The sequence below is a fragment of the Desmodus rotundus genome, chromosome 10, assembly GCF_022682495.2.
Source record: "Desmodus rotundus isolate HL8 chromosome 10, HLdesRot8A.1, whole genome shotgun sequence".
In the NCBI taxonomy this organism is placed as follows: domain Eukaryota; kingdom Metazoa; phylum Chordata; class Mammalia; order Chiroptera; family Phyllostomidae; genus Desmodus; species Desmodus rotundus.
The window spans coordinates 41224930-41241757 of NC_071396.1; the positions used below are offsets into that span (position 1 = coordinate 41224930).

The window sequence follows — 16828 nt, forward strand, 5'->3', positions numbered from 1 at the left end:
TCGGATGTTCTGTCCCTTTCCGAGCCCAAGCTGCTGCAGCATGGCCACCGCCAGTCCTGTAAGTCCACCTGCCTGCTCCTCCTGCAGCAGGGACGGGACCCCCTGTCCCCCGCCCACCCCCCAACTCCTCTCTTTGGTCAGGCTGGAGAGGCTGAGGGTGAAGTCCTGAAGTGGGAGAAGGAGGAGAAAGAGGAAGAGGAAGAGGAGGCAGCACCAGCAGAAGCGTCGATGAGAGAGAAGGCTCTGAACTCTGCTACAGGTCTGCAGTCCCTTAGGAGAAGGACCCGGGCCGGAGGCCCAGCGGGGGTCAAGGAGGAGTTGCACCCTCTGCAGAGCAGGTAGGGCAGGCCCTGCTCCGCGGCCTGGGACAGCCCCTTCATCTCTCGGGCTGGTTCCTCACCGGGGATGGCCAGAGCTGGCTTCAGACTTGGGTCCTGTTGTCCCTCCCAGCCTTAACCTAACTGGGGTTCTGGGTTAAATGCCTCCACCTCTCCTCCAGTACCCTGGACATTCAGGGTAACTGACTGTGGTCATCTTGGGGGATTGTACCCTGAATCCTGCCCCCAGTTTGTCCTTACAGGGGTGAGACCGCCCTGCCAGCCCAGCTGCTGCTGGGGTGGGCACAGGGGCTGTCTGCTTCCTCTCGGCCACCCCTCCCTCCAGGTGGGCTCTGTGGTTCTTCAAGAACGACCGCAGCCGGGCCTGGCGTGATAACCTGCATCAGATCACCAAGTTTGACACGGTGGAGGACTTCTGGGCGTGAGTGTCTACCCCTTAGGGCAGAGGCTGGGGCCAGGGGGCTCTGAGCGCCGGACCATTCCCAGACCCCACGCCTCCAAAGGACTGCTTCCTACACAGCTTTCCCAGTGCTCCCTGGGGCCTGGCAGCCTTGGTGAGGGCTGGGGCTTAGGGGGTTCTGCAGGGTGCATAGGGGGGAGGGGCACAGGCCCCAGGGAGCCTTCTTGGGGCCTAGGGAGAAAGCCTGCAAAGGGGGAGAAGCAAGGAGCTGACCCTGACTCCCCTACTTCACGCTTTGTGATCCTGGGCAAGTCCCTTTCCCTGTCTGAGCCTGTCTCAGCCACAAAGTGAGGATCAGGCTGCCTCAGAGTGTCCGTGGGGGGCCCTGGGGGGGACCCGAAAGGTGCTGTGCCAACCCTAGGGGTGGTGAGAAGGCCTGGGGTGCCAGCTGGAGGGGGCATCAGAAACAAACCCCCGCCCTGGGGAGGGGTTGTCTGAAAACCTGCCCTGGAGGCTTGGGTGGTCAGGGAAGGCTCCTGGGATTTGAGGGTTTGGGTGACTGAGGATGGGATTCTGCCTGGACTCACCAGTGCGACCAGAGGCTGGAAGGTGGGTAGAAAGCAGTGGGTGCTGGTAGGAAGTTGAGGGGACTGAGGCCAGTTGGAACTGGGCCCTAAAAAGCCTGGACTTTCAGCTTGGGGTCGGGGACTCTCTCCAGGCTGTACAGGCACATCAAGCTGGCCAGTAAGCTCTCTGCAGGCTGCGACTACGCCCTGTTCAAGGTAAGCTCTGCTTCCTGCCACCCAGGGCACGGGGGCAGGCGTGGGGCCTGATTCTCTCCAGGGTCTGCTGCCTTACTTCCTCACAGGGGGCTCGGGGTGGGGTGCCCAGGACAAGAGAAGGAAATGCTGTAGAGAAGCTTGGACAAAGTGCCAGGCCTGAGCTGCACCTGGAAGGACCACTGGAGAACCTGAAAAGTGGGGGGACAAAGAAGGAGCCCAGGTTTCTGGCCTGGGTCCTTAACTAGGAACCGGCGTCAGAATTGCCCACGGATACTGCTCACTGAGGCCCAGGCCAGCTCCTGGGGGTGCTGGCCCAGCGGATGTGGACGGGGGGACCCTGACATCAGCGTCCTAGAGATTTCCCAGGTGAACTTGTGTCAGCCGAGCTTGGGTTGTCTGGCGTGGACCACACGGAGATTGCCCAGGGGCTTCATTAATTACCCCGATTTGAACCCCGGTCTTAAGGAATTCTGTTCTGTCACATAGGAAAGGCTATAAAAGGTGACAAATGTTGGGGCTGCAGGGGCTGAATGGCTGGCAGTGACACTTGCCTGTACTGAGGGGACAGAGGCGAGAGAGAGCCTGGCCCGTGAGGCCTCCTGAGGGGCAGGAGCAGGACCTGGGAGAAGGTGGCTGGGCCCCCACTTCCCTTTGAACAAAGGCAGCTGATCTGCCGTCTGGCCTCCCAGGACGGCATCGAGCCCACGTGGGAAGACGCCAGGAACAAGCGGGGTGGCCGCTGGCTGGTCAGCCTCGCCAAGGAGCGACGTCACATTGAGTTGGACCGCCTGTGGCTGGAGACAGTGAGCCGAGGGGCTGGGTGGGAGGGCTTGTATGGGACTCGTGGTGGCAGTGGGCTTGAGATTGGTGGGGGCAGTCCCTGGGCCGCAGCTGGAGGTCTCATCGCCTCCCTCTTTGGCCCCAGATGATGTGTCTCCTTGGGGAGAGCTTTGAGGAGTTCGGCAGGGAGGTGTGTGGGGCTGTGGTTAACATCCGAGCCAAGGGAGACAAGATTGCGGTGTGGACGCGGGAGGCAGAGAACCAGACGGCCGTGCTCCACATCGGGTGAGGGTGGCTCCGGCAGGGCGTGGGGCTGGGGCTGGGTCTCTTCTGGGGGAGAAGGTGACGTGGGGGTGGTTTGGTGTGCAAGGGAGACCTCTGGAACTCTCTCTGCGGCCTCTCCCTTCTGCCTTACCCACATGTATAAAGGCTCTGGGGTCTAGATTCCAAAATACTTCTAGCAGAACTCTTTTTTTTTTGCTTTTTGTGTGTTTTGTTTTGTTTTTTTGCATTAGTCCTATTTTGGGTTTCCACATGGCTCAAGAACAGTATGTGAGGGACTGGGGCTGGAACCAGGGTAGGGGCTCTGGGCAGAGGACCCAAGGTCCCAGGTTATCTCTAAGACCCGCTGCTGCCTGCCTGTCTCATTTCCTCACCCTCTCACCCCTCAGGCGTGTCTACAAAGAGCGTCTGGGACTCTCAGCAAAGACCATCATTGGGTACCAGGCCCATGCAGACACAGCTACCAAGAGCAACACCCTGGCCAAGAACAAGACCCCGGCCAAGAGCAACACCCTGGCCAAGAACAACACCCTGGGCAAGAGCAACACCCTGGCCGAGAGCAAGTTTGCCGTGTGAGACGGCCTGGGCGCTGCTCCCCACTTGGCACCCCTGAGCCCCTGACTATTCTGTGTGTAGGTGTCCCAGGCAGGCCTGGGGGTGAGGGCTGAGGGCCTGCTCCGCACCTGGTCTGGAGTGAACACGAACATTCCTTAACATGGTTGGGGCCCAGGCCTCTAGGCTGTTCTGTTGGGGGCGGGGTGTGCGTACGCATGTGTGTGTATGTGTGTGTGTGTTGGGGGCAGGGAGGATGCAGGCTGAGGACCCAGGGCAGCAGAAAGGTGGAGGGAATACCTGGGTTTCCTTGTTTCACCTGGGGGGGGGGGTGGCTAGTCACTGGGTGTAGGAGGGTTCGATGACAAGCAGGTAGAAAGATGACAAGAGTAAAGGCTATGACCCCATACTTACTCTGTGCCTACCTGGGACCTGGGAAGGGGGCTAGCTCCGGGGCCTGAGGGCCAAACCCTCTATTCTCGGGGAGTGGGGCTCAAGGCCACTGCCGCTCTGAGAGCTGGAGTTCAGGGACAGGAGTAAGGGCCGCTCCTCTTGGGGATCACTCTGCTGGAAAACCTTTGTGGGTTGCCTCTTGGAGCCCACCCTGACTCCCATACCTTCCTGGAGTAGAGCCGTGCTCTTCTCCCCACCCCCAACTCCAGAGTCTGGAGGCCTAGAGGCAGAACCACATCAGCTCACAGAGGGCTGTGAGAGGAGCTGAGGAGGAAGACAGCACCTGTGGTCTCTCCCTCTTCCCTCAGCTGTGGGCGGGGCTCTCTGGGCTTCCTGGCCTCAGGGTGGGGCTTAAGGGTTTAGGTGGGGGTCAGGTGGAAGAGGCCCCGCCCAGGACAGTAGAATGGTGGTTGGTCGGGCCTCAACTTGGTTCTGCTACACGTGGATTAACTTGATGAAGCTCAAATGAGACACTACTGTTTCTGTTCTAAATAAATGCTCTTTTGAACAAAACTGGGGAGTCCTGCATGCTTGCGGCTTGCACTGCCGTTAGCGAGCATCGCTTGCAAGTGCAGTGAAGCCAGGGGCGGGCGCCGAGGAGTCTTGGGGCGGGGCCATGCTCAGGGGTGGGGCTCGGCCCCGGGGTTCGGAGGCGAGTGAATTGCGCTGTGGGGCGGAGCCCGGGGCGGGGACGGAGGCAGAGCCAGGCCTAGTGGCGGAGGTGCTCTGAGGGTACCCAGCGAGCTTGGGCAGCCCTGGAGTCAGGGGCGGTCCCTGCGGGGCGGGCGGGGCCCGACGGATCTTGTGTGGCCTGGGCCATGAAGCCGCAGCCGACGGGCTAGGCCCCGGGCGGCTCCAGCCCAGGGCTGCCCGCGGAGGGCTGGGCCTGGGCCCGGCCCCGGCTCCCGGTACCCCGGCCGGCGGGTGGCTGCTCACCATGCCCGGCAAGCACCAGCACTTCCAGGAACCTGAGGTCGGCTGCTGCGGGAAATACTTCCTGTTTGGCTTCAACATTGTCTTCTGGGTGAGCGCGGGGTGGGTTCCGGGCCCTGTGCTGGGGGTGCCGGGAGGAGGAGGTTCAGTCTTCCACTGAGGGGAGACCACTCCCTGCCACCAGGGCTTAGGACGGTCTCCCTACTGCTTCCTGCCTCTCCTACCTGCTCGTCCAACGCCCAAGACCACCAGAGGGAACTATTGGGAAGCACAGATTGCAGAGGGGCGGGTCCCAGCCACCAGCGACTCGGTGTAGGGAAAGGGGGTCTTCCTCTGTGGGGAAGACGGAGTATTTTCTTGAAGGCCCCAGGGCCACGCGTGGTGCCACTGGCCCTCCCTCCTGCCCAACTCACTTTGATACCCAGAGGTGTGGGGTGCACGCTGAGCCCCAGCCCTGGTTTATGGAAGAGAGTCTGCTGAGAAGGGAAGGGCCGGGTCCCCTTGCCCCTCGAGCACCAGAGCCTGCACCTTGCCTTTAGCTCTGGCAAAGGGGGCTGGGTCAAAACCCTTAACATCCAGCCTCAAACTGGAAGGTTTCCCCACCAACAGTGCCGACACTCACAGTCCTGCGGGGGGACCTCCCCTATCTAGAGGCCGGGAGCTGGCCCTGGGGAACAGAATTCTACATTCCATAGCTGACCTACCCAAGGATCCAGGGCGGGGCTGCCCCTGTCCTGGGGAGGGAGCTGCTGGTGCCCCTCCCAGGGTGGCATCTGTGCCCCTAGGCCCTGCCAAGTCATCTCTCCCTTCTCCCTCCCCCATCTCATCTGTCCAAGGCCTCCTGCTGTCTCTGCAGTCTCTGCTCCTGCTGCCTTGGTCAAAATGCCAGGCCCACTCAGTTTTGTTCGGCAGGTCTCAGTGGCGCTGCCCTCTCCCCTGTGCTGCCCGTGCAGCCCCCCCATGCTAGGTGTCCGTAGGCTCCAGCAGTGCTCAGCTCTCGGAGGGTGTGGGGTCTGTGCAGACTTTCCTGGCGGGGAGGTCTGGAGGCCTGTGGGTACAGGCCCATCTGTGAGACGGGGGGCAAGTCACTTCTCTCTGGGCCTCCCACCCTGGGAGAGGGTGATAATGAAGCCTGCCCCCAGGGTTAGGCCTATCAAGTGAACTATAATTTACTGTACTCTTAAAGCTACGTTATTATTATCTACATTTTACATGTAAGGGAGCAGGCCCAGAGAAGTTACAGTCATTTCACCTAGAGACACAAGTGCAAAGCCGAGGCGACAGCCCAGTGGGCAGTGGGTGGAGGTGAGGCAGAGTCTTGAGCAGGGGGGGCCCTCGAATGCCAAGGGGAGACAGACAGGAGAGACCCGGGGCTGAGGCTCAGTGGGGGCTTCCATGCAGGTGATGGGTCTGTTCCGGCTTTTGTATTAGAGGCTGAATTGTCTGGCTGCCTGGGGGGTGGAGGGGTGTGAGGGGCAGGGGTTGGAGGTACAGAGACCAGGGAGGGGGCCTGGGGCAAAGTTGGGGTGGTGGTGGTAGGGGGGAGGAAAGCTCCAGGGAAAGTTACAAGGTTGGACTGATAGGACTTGGGGTGGAGGGTAGCGGGAGGGTTTCAGGTTTGGGTCAAGGTGGCCTAAGGGAGGTGCCTACGAAACGGTCCAGAGACTTTTTGTTGGGATGGAAAGCAGATCCCGGGATTGCCCTGCTCGTAATCTTCTAGGGGTTTCTCACTAGAGAACAGTCCTGACCCCTCCCCATGGCCTTCGGCGCCCTGCCTCCTTCAGTGTGGCCCTTGCACAGCTGAAACGGACCTAACTCAGGGTCTTTGCCAGTTTCTGCCCCTGGAATTCTCTTCTCCCTGCACCTTTCTATCATTGCAAGCACAGCTAAAATGTCCCCACTTTCCCTAACTAAAGCCCACCCCAGTCACCCCTCTTGACTCCCCCCTGCGCCAGTCTGTTTGATTTCCTCTAAAGATCTGTCAGTCACTGACGTTACCTTTTTTGCTCACTGTGGATTTCCCCCACTGGAGAGTAAACTCCACGAGGGCTGAGAGCTAGCTGTCCTATTCGCTGATGTGTCCCAGCATCTGAAACAGAACCTGGGACATGGGAGTGTCTGCAGTTCAGTGTCTGGAGTCAGGGAGAGGCATGGGCAGTGATCCGGGCATGTCTGTGACTTGAAGGGGTGGAAAATGAGTATGAAGGGGAGGAGGGACTGAAGGCTGAGGTGAGAACCGGTGGGCGTGGGCGTGGTCATGTCCGTGGGGTGGGTGAAGCAGAGGAGCTGGGAGGAGGCTGGCTGAGAAGGGACAGGTCAGAGGTGGCGTTGAGTTAATCACTGAGGGGTTCAGGAAGGAGAAAGTAGAGGTGGTAGTCTGTCTAAAGGCCATGGGTGGGTTGAGCAGGATGAAGCAGAAGAAGTGATGTTCGGTTTCACATCCCAGATCCAGTGTAGGGGAGAGAAGGACAGACATTTCTAAAGAGTACAGCAGTTGGGGGGGAGGGGGCCTGGGGTTGGAGCAGGAAGAAGTTACAGGTGGGGTGGAGCTGGCTGAGGCTAAGCGCTGAGAGGAAGGAGTCTGTAGAGAAAGGATGAGGGGACAGGGGGAGGTCTGAAGAGGTGGACTCATGGCCCTGGCCTTGGGTGGGAGGATGGTCAGGGATCTGCTCAGGGTCAGGCAGTGGCCTTGACATCCAGGTCTATTCCCAGTAAGGAGTGGTGGCAGGGCGGCGGGTGGCGATCAGAAGGCCCAGGCAGAGCTGTGGCCACAAGGGTTCTAGGATGCAGCCCCTGGCCCAGGCTGAGGCCCTGTGGCTGGGCCCCGCTCCCATCAGGATCCCCTCCATGCAGGGGCTTTGGCTCTAAGCTCTGAGGATGGAGCTGGACAGAAAGAGGCCTCTGGCAGATAGAGGCAGAAATGGTGAAACAGAGCGTTGCGGGGCAGCTGGAGGGCCGGAATTGGGAGGGGTAGAGGCCAGGAGCCTGGAGCCCCAGTGTGGGCTGGGGTGGGAGCAGAGGCTCAGGACACCATCGGGAGTGTCCTGATGGCCCTCTGTGCCAGTTCTGGGTTCCAGGAACAGGCCCTGATGTCCATCCCAGGGCTCAGCAGTGTTTAATCTTCCAGTCGGTGTGCTGTGGGGAGGGAGCCCTGAGACGTGTTCTTGGGAAGGTGGAAAGGATCCTGAATCCTGTTTACAGCCCTTCGCCCTCTTCCTTTCTCTCCCCCTGGAGACCCCGAGTACTGGGGGAGAAGCAGGATGCTGGTGCCCCAGCTCTCAACCCTTTGCTTCTGCTCTTGCAGGTGCTGGGAGCCCTGTTCCTGGCCATTGGCCTCTGGGCCTGGGGTGAGAAGGTAAGATGGGGGACTAGGGCATGGGGCTGCCACGGGTCAAAGTGCTGGGAGGGTCAGCACCCGCACTTGCCTCTGCTCTCCCGGCACAGGGTGTTCTCTCCAATATCTCGGCGCTGACGGATCTGGGAGGCCTTGACCCTGTGTGGCTGTTTGTAGTGGTCGGAGGGGTCATGTCGGTGCTGGGTTTTGCTGGTTGCATCGGGGCCCTCCGGGAGAACACCTTCCTGCTCAAGTTTGTGAGTGCCCCCCTCTCAGATCCACTGGGGACCCCAACCTCCTCCTACCCACTTCTTGCATATAATTTATGCCTAATAACAGGTACTTTATTATGTTATAGCAATAAATATCAGATTCCTATCATCTATATTTATAGGATTCCTTCTTTTGTAAATGACTGGAAAGGGTATAAGCATAAAAGGGTATTTATTGACTCACTAAGAAAAGCCCACGGGTGTGCTGACTGCCGGCACATTCCCGTCCAGGGACCACCACAGTGTCAGTTGGCCCGGTCTCTCTGTGTCTCAGTTCTGTCCCTCTCGGTCAGCTCTATTCCCCATAGGGCCAAAGGATGCCCAGGAATGGTGGGTGCTGGCTTCACGCTGTTTTCCTAGGAACTCCTACTGCAGGCTGGGGCTCTTCTCAATCATTCTGTCAAAGTCCTTTAATTGCTTCCCCTTAATTCTGATTGGCCATGTCTGAACCAATCCCAGCGGTCCTGGGGGAGGTAGCGTTCTGATTGGTGAGCCCCTGGCGCATGCTCAGTTCTCTATCTGGGAATGGGGAAAGAGGTGATGGCTTCAGCTGAGCCACAGAAACTAAAGGTGTGTGTGAAGGGTGGTTTCTCAAAACAAAACAAACAAAAAAACGGGTGATTACCAGAGGAAGCAGAATGGATCGGGAGTAAGGACAGCACTGTTTTACCGACATAATACGACACGAAAATGATAGAAGGTGGGGACTGTGCCCCGCCTGGTGGCACCCCCAGGCTCTGCATCTCCGACCCCCACCGTCTGTATGCCCCCACCCCAGTTCTCAGTGTTCCTCGGCCTCATCTTTTTCCTGGAGCTGGCAACAGGGATCCTGGCCTTTGTCTTCAAGGACTGGATACGAGACCAGCTCAACCTCTTCATCAACAACAACGTCAAGGCCTATCGGGACGACATTGACCTCCAGAACCTCATTGACTTTGCTCAGGAATACGTGAGTCCAGTGTCCAGCACTGGCCACCATCTGCAGGAGGCACCTGCTGGGCAGATGAGCGAGGGAGCAAGTTTGCTGTGTGCCGGGCCCATTCCCTTGCCCATCCAGGCCAGGCAGGCCCCAGGAAGAGAGCCAGGCCTTGTCCTTTCTGAGGGAAGCCCGTCCTGTGGGTCCCCACGAGCCTAGTCCTGCAGGGAATCAGGGCTGGGAAGAGAGGCCAGAGAATCCAAACTGGCAACTCCTAGGCCAGGGCTTGTACCACACTTAGAGTAGGAATAAAAATATAGATTCCTGCCCTGGCTGGTGTGGCTCAGTGGATTGAGTGCCAGCCTGTGAACCAAAGGGTCACTGGTTCGATTCCCAGTCTAGGGCACATGCCTGGGTTGTGGGCCGGGTCGCCAGTGGCGGGGGTGAGCGGGGGGCAACCACACACTGACGTTTCTCTCCCTCTCCTTCTCCCTCCCTTCTCCTCCCTAAAAATAAATAAAATCTTTATATATATGTTCCCCTTCCACAAGACGCTGGGCCCACAGTATCAGCTGGGGCTGCTTTGTTGCCACCCCCTTCACTGGCACAGGAGCTCTCTATTTGCCACTGCCCCTCCACTCTGTATTTTATTATGCCCATGGGCCCTCTTCTCTCATTTATATTATTTGTTTGGATTCTGAACATATTGGAGTTTGACACTCCCGACAGAAGCTCCGCCCTCAAGCTTAAATACCCACCTCTATGAAGAAGCAGTCAGCGAACAGCTGGTAAAACCCCTGACATCTCACAGCTGCACATTCTCCCCCCTCACACAGAGCCGCCCACTCACACCCACTTACATGTCATTCTCCTTTGGCGCCATCCACACAGTCTGCTCTGGGACCCAAAGGTGGGCCACCCAGAGCTGGTGTCTGCTTCCAGCAGCTCTCAGCCCCGGGCTAGGCAGCCACACAGCCAGGTCGTTAAGATGTGGTTTGTTCATTCAACATGGAATTGCTATAGGTTCATCATGCACCAGGCCCTGGGCCAGGCCCTGGGGATTCCGTGGTGAAAAAAGTGGGGGTGTGTTCTCCTGGGGGTGGCGGTCTGGGACAGGAGAGGGGCAGGTGCTCCCCAGTGGGAGCAGCAGGTGCCAGGCAGAGGAGAGCAGGCAGGCAGGGGCCAGGCTGTGCACACGCAGCCACACGGCTGTACCTCCCTCCCTGGCCTTGGCCCACACAGGGCCTACTGTGTCTACTGCTGAGCTGGGTCCGTCAAGCGCTGGCTCTCCAGCAGCCGGTGCTGCTTCAGTGAGTTAAGGCTGCACACTTCTGCCTCTCCTGCCGGGTTGTGAACTCCTTGCTTGATCATGTCCCCACACTTGCCATTGACCCGCCCAGGGGGGCGGCCCATGACGTTCCGGTAGGGGGATGGGGATGGGTGCTGACGACCGTGTTTATGAAGGGCAGTGGTAGGCTTATGAGGCTGGCAGGATTGCCCTCCTGCCGCTGTAGGAAAGAAGAGGGAGCTTCTTAAAATCTGGGAGAGTGTGGGGTGACATGGCGTAGATGTGGTTAGTGGAGCCTCTCTCCACGGGGCTTGGCCTGACACCCACTCCTCAGGGGATCCTGCAGGAAGTCACAGTCCTTGGGCCAACATCCTTGCCCCATCCCTTCCTTTTTCAGTCCCCCTTGGGTTAGGGGGACAAGCTCAGGAGCCCCTTTCCACTATACCCTGCTTCCATCAACCTGGGCTGGAGCCTAGAGCTGCTCTGAGGGCCCTGGGCCCTGGGCTGGCCTCTCTACTGGGGGGCGGTGGGGAGGTGCCCACCCTCCTGGCTGCCTCTACGCCTCTTCCCAGCCTGGTCCTGTCTCTACAGACCCAGCTTGTCCCCAGAGTGGGCCTGGCTTACCAGGGTCTCTCCCCTCCCCCACCCCTCCAGTGGTCTTGCTGCGGAGCCCGAGGGCCCAACGACTGGAACCTCAATATCTATTTCAACTGCACTGACTTGAACCCGAGCCGGGAGCGCTGCGGGGTGCCCTTCTCCTGCTGCGTCCGAGACCCTGCGGTGAGTGGGGCCTGGGGAGGGGCGGAGGGCATTGCGGGTTGTAGGCCCAGTCGGGGAAAGCCCATCACAGGGCTGCCTGGCCCCTCTCTGGGGGCTGTGGATGTCAGGAGGAAGTCACTTTATGTGCCAGCCTGGGGGGCTTGTGTCTGAGACCTGCGGTAGCAGGAGCTGTGCCTCTTCAGCAAAGCCTGCCTCTGACTGTAGCGAGATGGCAGTTGCTGGCCCCTGGGCACAGGGCCTGGCCCACCGAGCTCCGGGTACCCTGTGTTCCCAGCTAAATACTGCCCAAGCAGCGCCTGCTCCTGGCCAGCCTGAAGGCTTTCTGGGGGCTGGGGTTGTGCCTTCCCTTAGTCATGGGTGTGTGTGGCAGGCCCCCCAGGCTGCAGCCAGCCGCCCTACCCCTGAGCCACCATACTGGGGTGGCTACCTTCAGAGCAGAAACTACTCAGAGTGACCTCACGGCAGTCACAGCTCCCCCAGGACGCTGAGGGCTGGGGTTCTTCCCACTCTTGTAGAACAAGAGCAGGCAGGATTCCGAAATAGGGGAGCTTGAGCTGGTGGGCCGCCGTGCGCCCTGGCATCAGGCAGAGAGGCGCACAGCCTCAGCGAGCCTCCTCATTCAGGAGCCGTGGATGCGGGGAATCTCGCCCCATCTGCTTCCCCTGAGAAGCAGCAGCCGTTGCAGAGTGGGCGCCGTGGGCCCTGGGGTGCCCCTCACCCGTGGCCCGTTTGCCTGTTTTTCCTCAGGAAGATGTTCTCAACACCCAGTGTGGCTATGATGTCCGTCTCAAACTGGTGAGAGGAGGGGGTGCAGGGTGGGGGGCTCTGAGATGGGGAGGGGCCCCCAGAAGCTCCTCTGAAAGGTCTTAGTGATCTGTGGGGAGGGGGTGCTGGGTCCCAAGAACCATCCAGGCACTCAGGCCTTGGAACTGCCAGACAGCTGTGCCCGTGCCCACTCCAACTCTTCCTGGAGATCCCCCTGGGCACCCAGCCTTGTCCCTGACGTCAGACGCATGCCCCTGAGACAGACAGAGCCCCGTCTCTCAAGGAGCTCCCACTCCAGTGGAGAGAGGGACAGGAAGCTCATTGGTAAATAAGTGCGAACAGCAATGTGACCATTTCAGCTGAGACCTGGGAAGAAAATAAAGGAAGGGAGGTGATGGGGCTGGGGCTGGGCTGCGAGAGAAGGCCCCCAGAGGAGCAGGCATCTGTGCCGAGAGATGCTGAGAGGAAGCAGCCAGCCGCATGGAGGCCTGTGGCAGGGCTCCAGGCAGCAGGCGCGGCGAGGAGTGGTGAGCCAAGGCCTGCGCTGGCAGCTGGGCTGAGCCCCATCCTGTGCGTCCCCAGGAGCTGGAGCAGCAGGGCTCCATCCACACGAAAGGCTGCGTGGGGCAGTTTGAGAAGTGGCTGCAGGACAACCTGATCGTTGTGGCCGGGGTCTTTGTGGGCATCGCCCTGCTCCAGGTACCCTGGGCGCTCTGTGCCACCCCACTCCCTCACCCCAGGCTACCCCGCCAGTGGCCTCTCCCTCACCCCCTGTCCCTCTTACAGATCTTTGGCATCTGCCTGGCCCAGAACCTGGTGAGTGACATCAAGGCAGTGAAGGCCAACTGGTGAGGCTGCCACACCGGCTGCGGCCACCTGCCTGGCCTACCCAGGGATCCGCCACTGAGCCGTGGTGGGCAAGGATGCAGGAGGCGTTCCTGCTTGGACCAGAGCCCCGCACGGGGCCCGCAGAAAGCTGCCCGGCCGTGCCTGGGCTGCCTGTCCTGCAGCTGTGTGGGGGGGGCGGCGCACAGGGAGTCGCTCTCAGCTCTGGTTGTGTGGTGGGCTCTCCAGGGGACTAGGAAGGGCACGGGCGGGGCATGCCTCTCTGCTTGGGGGAGCTGGGAAGGCGTGGGGCCGGCTGTTGCCTCACACAGCCTCTGAGTTCTGCTCTGTTAGCTGGGACCTTGGCCTTCCCAGGAGCCCACTTCGGCCTCAATGTGTCAGACTCGGAAACGAGTCTAAGAGTTTTCTCTCCCTTGCTTGCCTCTCAGGATCAAACGTGATGATGGCTGCAAACTACTCAAATAAACAAAACCTTGAAAACCACGGGCTCCTACTCGCCCTCTGGTTCTGTCAGCTGTGGGGCTCCTGGCCGGGACCCACCCTGCAGCCTGCGTCGTGTATTCATTTGAGCCAAACTTTAAAACTCTGTATAGTTCACATAAAAGCCCCGATCTGGCCGCAGCAGCTCTTCAGCAGCAGCCTGGCCCAGAGCACACGCTCAACCGCTGAAGCCCCGCCTGCTCCCTACTGCCCTGCCGACCCTGTGGGCTGGGGGCCAGCCTTACCCACATCTGTGGGCTATTCCCTGCCAGTGATCAGGTCTGGAGGGAACCGCGGGATGTGAAGAATGGAGGCTGGATCTTACTCTGAAGAGGCTAGGGAGGGGGCTGACCCTGCTGGGGACCAAAATGGGTGCCATTGGGCCCAAGAAGGTGGATGAGGGGTGAGGTGGAGATCAAGAAGGTTTTGGGACAGCAGCAACTGGAAGCCCAGAGCTGGGCACCTACGGGGGTGGGGAGCCTAGTTGGGGGGTCATCCATGATTGGCTCCTGGGCTTGTTCCTTGGAACCAAGTTCAGAATCTTCCCAGTGACTTGCAGAGCTGCCCCATGGCCACCAGAGGCCACTCCAGTACAGCATTCCCTGTGTCTGGCTTTGTCTGGCAACCTGGCCAGGTACAGTCAAGTGCCTGGTGTGGCCGCCCTGCTTTCCAGTGCTTTGGGGTTTGGGAACTTGAAAGCTTCCAAAGGAGCAAACTGGCTCAGACTTGGGAGGGTCCGGCCGCTCTTCTCAGCCGTGCCCTGTATCAGCTGCACGAAGGGGTGTGTGTATGGAGTGACGGCCATACCCCTCCCGGGCTGCCCTGCATGGCTAGTCCGCAGACGTCAGACTCAGCTATCCCGAGGGCCTCGTAGGGCACGTTACAGCTGGGCGAAGTGGGCCTTTGAGCAGTGAGGCTTTTGCAGCCCTACTTGGACTTGCCCGTTGTTACCGAAGACAGCACGCACACAGACGCTGCTTTGTGACCAGAAGTACTTGCATAAACAAGTTGGCACGTGGCCTGAGAGACACTAGGGTACGGTGGGGGTCACGGCAAAGCACAGATCCCCACCTGCAGTTGGTGGCTGCCACTAGGTTTCAGCTCACTGCTCTACAGTGAGAATGGAGGTCTAATGTTAGTAATCTGGGGACGCCAGAAATCCAGATTTTTAGGTATAATATTTTGATTTTTAAATTATTGGCAACTGATGAAAAACAATTAAAAACCTGTAAGCCACACAAAAGGTGTGGGGCCAGCTTGGGCCCCGGTGCCACTGTGGATCCGTCTGGGACAGCCACTCTCAGGGGCCCTGGCTGCTCTGCCACCATTCAGGGTGCCGGAACTGCTGCCGGGGGAGCAGGTGAGGGCCATGTGCCCAGCATCGTGTCCTGGGGTCCCTGTCGGCTGCCGGGTGCAGGCGGTTTACAGATGCCACAGTGGATTCGGGTCACAGTCTGGTGCGTTTGTCCTGCGTTTTGTGATTTCTGATGCTTTTGCTTTCACCCTCCACCCCCAAACCTCACCACCCGCTCCGTGTGAGGTGGAGATTCTTTTCCCGATGAAACTTCAGCTGATCTGGGAGGGAGTTGCCCAGCACGCAGCCGGAAGAGGCCCCCAGCTCTGACCCCTCTGGCTGGAGCTTTGCCCCAGGCCCATCCTGCCTTTCCGACACATCAGGGTGAAATGTGCACCCTGATGTGCCCGCCAGCCGTGGGCAGTAAGGTGTTATCTGCCAGCACACGTTGAGCATCTACTCAAGTGCTGGGGATGTAGGGAGACGAGGGCGGGGTCTCTCGTCTGCATTCCTGTGGGGGAGACACAGGCCCCAGTGGGTGAGCAAGCATTCATGTTCATCATGTATGCATGAAAAAGCAAGAGTGACAGGCTGGACAGTGAAAGCTGGGGTGTCTGGAAGAGGGGCCCCCTTGGGTGGGGAGCTAGAGGAGGGGGCTCCATCTCTGGGAAGCTCCGGGGGGACAGTGTTCCAGGTTTTGGTACCAGCTGCCCCAGAGTCCCTGAAGCAGGAGAGGGCTCAGCCCGAGGCAGCCTGGGTGACAGACAGGTGGGAGTGGCTGAGGGGCAGAGGGCAGGGACAGAGGGACTGGTAGAGCCGGGTGGTGTTGGAAATGGGATTGGTGAAATGGCATAAGAATGACTGTTAGGAGTGGTGCTGACTCTGGCTGGGGACCCAGAGTTCTCCAAAGCTCGACTCTGCCACAGGATAGCCACCCAGCCACCCAGCCATGCACCCACTCAGGTAGGCTCTGGCTGGAGGCTGAGGTCACCGAGGCAGCCTGCACTTGCCCTTGCCTGCCCGAGCCCAGAGTCTCTTGGCCGAGGCCAGCGGAGCAGCTGCTGGTGGTGCAATGTGTAGGTGGCGACCGCGAAAGATCACTGCTAGGTGGCGTCTCACGCTGGTCAGAGACAAATTTCCTGTCCCCAAGGCAGAACTTAAATCAGTTCTTTTCCTTGGATCGGGGGGCCCTTACTCAGATGGGGTCGTTTCCTGATATGTTGAAAACACAAGGAAGTGTGTAAGGCCCCTGCCCATCCTTCAAGGCAGGTCCCTGGGCCATGGGGGCCAGGGTGACCATCCCACCCTGTGTCAGGGTGGCAAGGCGGTCGTCTGGCAGCCGGGCAGCACCCTAGGAACCCAGGCCTGCCTAGTCGGACCACAAAAGGTGCTTCCAGCTTGGTGGGAAGGCATCCTGTGACATTGTGCTGCCTCAGAGAGAGGGCCAGAGGGGAACCAGAAGGGACAGAGAGAGTCCCGGGACAGGCAAACCTTTGGATCTGGTCTGATGGCTTAGGGAGGTCAGGCCCGGGTTGCCTCCTGGACAGATAGCCAGCCAGGCTAAGGGGGTGCGTGCCTTGGAGGAGCCACTCCTAGTGACCACCAGAGGGCACCAAAGTGCAGCCGACGGGCACCGCGGGACCGCTGGGCAGAGGGGGCTGTGAGTGTGGAGGTCATTGACTGCAGCCCCTGAGGCCGAGGTAGGAGCGTGCCACCGATTCAGAGATCTGCCAAACCCAGGCTTTGCCACCCTCTGCTTTGCCACCCTCTGCTCGGCCCACTCCAAGGACAAACACCACTGCTCCCCACCTCTCCCGCCTTTCCCAGGGCTCAGGGTGACCTGAGCCTACCTTCCAGCCTCCACAGGTGGCACTGTCTGCCAGACAGAGCTGTGAGCAGGGGTCCCTTTCTCTCCGAGGCTGCAGCTGACACGCTCCACCACACACACCTCCATTCGCTCCTTCAGCCAGACTTACTGACCACCTACTATGTGCCAGACACTATTGTAGGCACTTGGGGTACATAACAGAATAAAGGAAGACCCGCCTCCTGGTGCTCACAGTCCAGACTGGGGTCGGCAGCCTGTGTCTGCAAAAAAAAAAAAAAAAAAAAGTAAATATTTCTGGCTTTCGGGCCACTCAGCTCTGCCTTTCTGGCGGGAAGTCTCTATCCACAGGACAAGTGGGCATGGCAGCGCTCCCATAAACTCTCGGGACACTGAAATTAGAATTCCCTATAATTTTCATGTGTTGCAGAATATTATCCTCTCTTTGATTTTCAACCATTAAAAACACAAAACCATTCTTGGCCCTTGAGCTGTCTAAAAACAGGCA

The 16828-nt window shown here is 59.4% G+C and overlaps 2 protein-coding genes across 3 annotated transcripts; both read left to right on the forward strand.

Moving 5' to 3' along the window:
* Nucleotides 1-4051, forward strand: EIF4E1B (eukaryotic translation initiation factor 4E family member 1B). The gene is made up of 7 exons (XM_053913246.2): nt 1-58; nt 142-338; nt 664-759; nt 1457-1520; nt 2210-2323; nt 2446-2585; nt 2972-4051. The coding sequence occupies exons 1-7, from the start codon at nt 5-7 to the stop codon at nt 3156-3158; spliced, it is 852 nt and encodes a 283-aa protein (XP_053769221.1). The 5' UTR covers nt 1-4; the 3' UTR covers nt 3159-4051.
* Nucleotides 4052-4272: 221 nt separating this feature from the next.
* On the forward strand, nt 4273-13204 carry TSPAN17 (tetraspanin 17). Of its 2 annotated transcripts, none has more exons than XM_024577858.4 (8): nt 4273-4611; nt 7825-7875; nt 7965-8111; nt 8905-9075; nt 10985-11110; nt 11858-11905; nt 12458-12574; nt 12662-13204. In XM_024577858.4, exons 1-8 carry the CDS (start codon nt 4525-4527, stop codon nt 12725-12727), a joined length of 813 nt encoding a protein of 270 aa, XP_024433626.1. In that variant the 5' UTR covers nt 4273-4524; the 3' UTR covers nt 12728-13204. The 2 variants fall into 2 exon arrangements, with proteins under 2 accessions (XP_024433626.1, XP_024433628.1); XM_024577860.4 differs by having other exon boundaries at nt 8974-9075.
* Nucleotides 13205-16828: the final 3624 nt, after the last annotated feature.

Coding starts and splice junctions, on each gene's coding strand:
- TSPAN17 (XM_024577858.4), top strand. CDS start 4,525: ATGCCCGGCAAGCACCAGCACTTCCAGGAACCTGAGGTCGGCTGCTGC. Junction 4,612..7,824: donor GCTTCAACATTGTCTTCTGG/GTGAGCGCGGGG, acceptor CTGCTCTTGCAG/GTGCTGGGAGCCCTGTTCCT. Junction 11,906..12,457: donor ATGATGTCCGTCTCAAACTG/GTGAGAGGAGGG, acceptor GTGCGTCCCCAG/GAGCTGGAGCAGCAGGGCTC.
- EIF4E1B (XM_053913246.2), top strand. CDS start 5: ATGTTCTGTCCCTTTCCGAGCCCAAGCTGCTGCAGCATGGCCACCGCC. Junction 1,521..2,209: donor GCGACTACGCCCTGTTCAAG/GTAAGCTCTGCT, acceptor CTGGCCTCCCAG/GACGGCATCGAGCCCACGTG. Junction 2,324..2,445: donor ACCGCCTGTGGCTGGAGACA/GTGAGCCGAGGG, acceptor CTTTGGCCCCAG/ATGATGTGTCTCCTTGGGGA.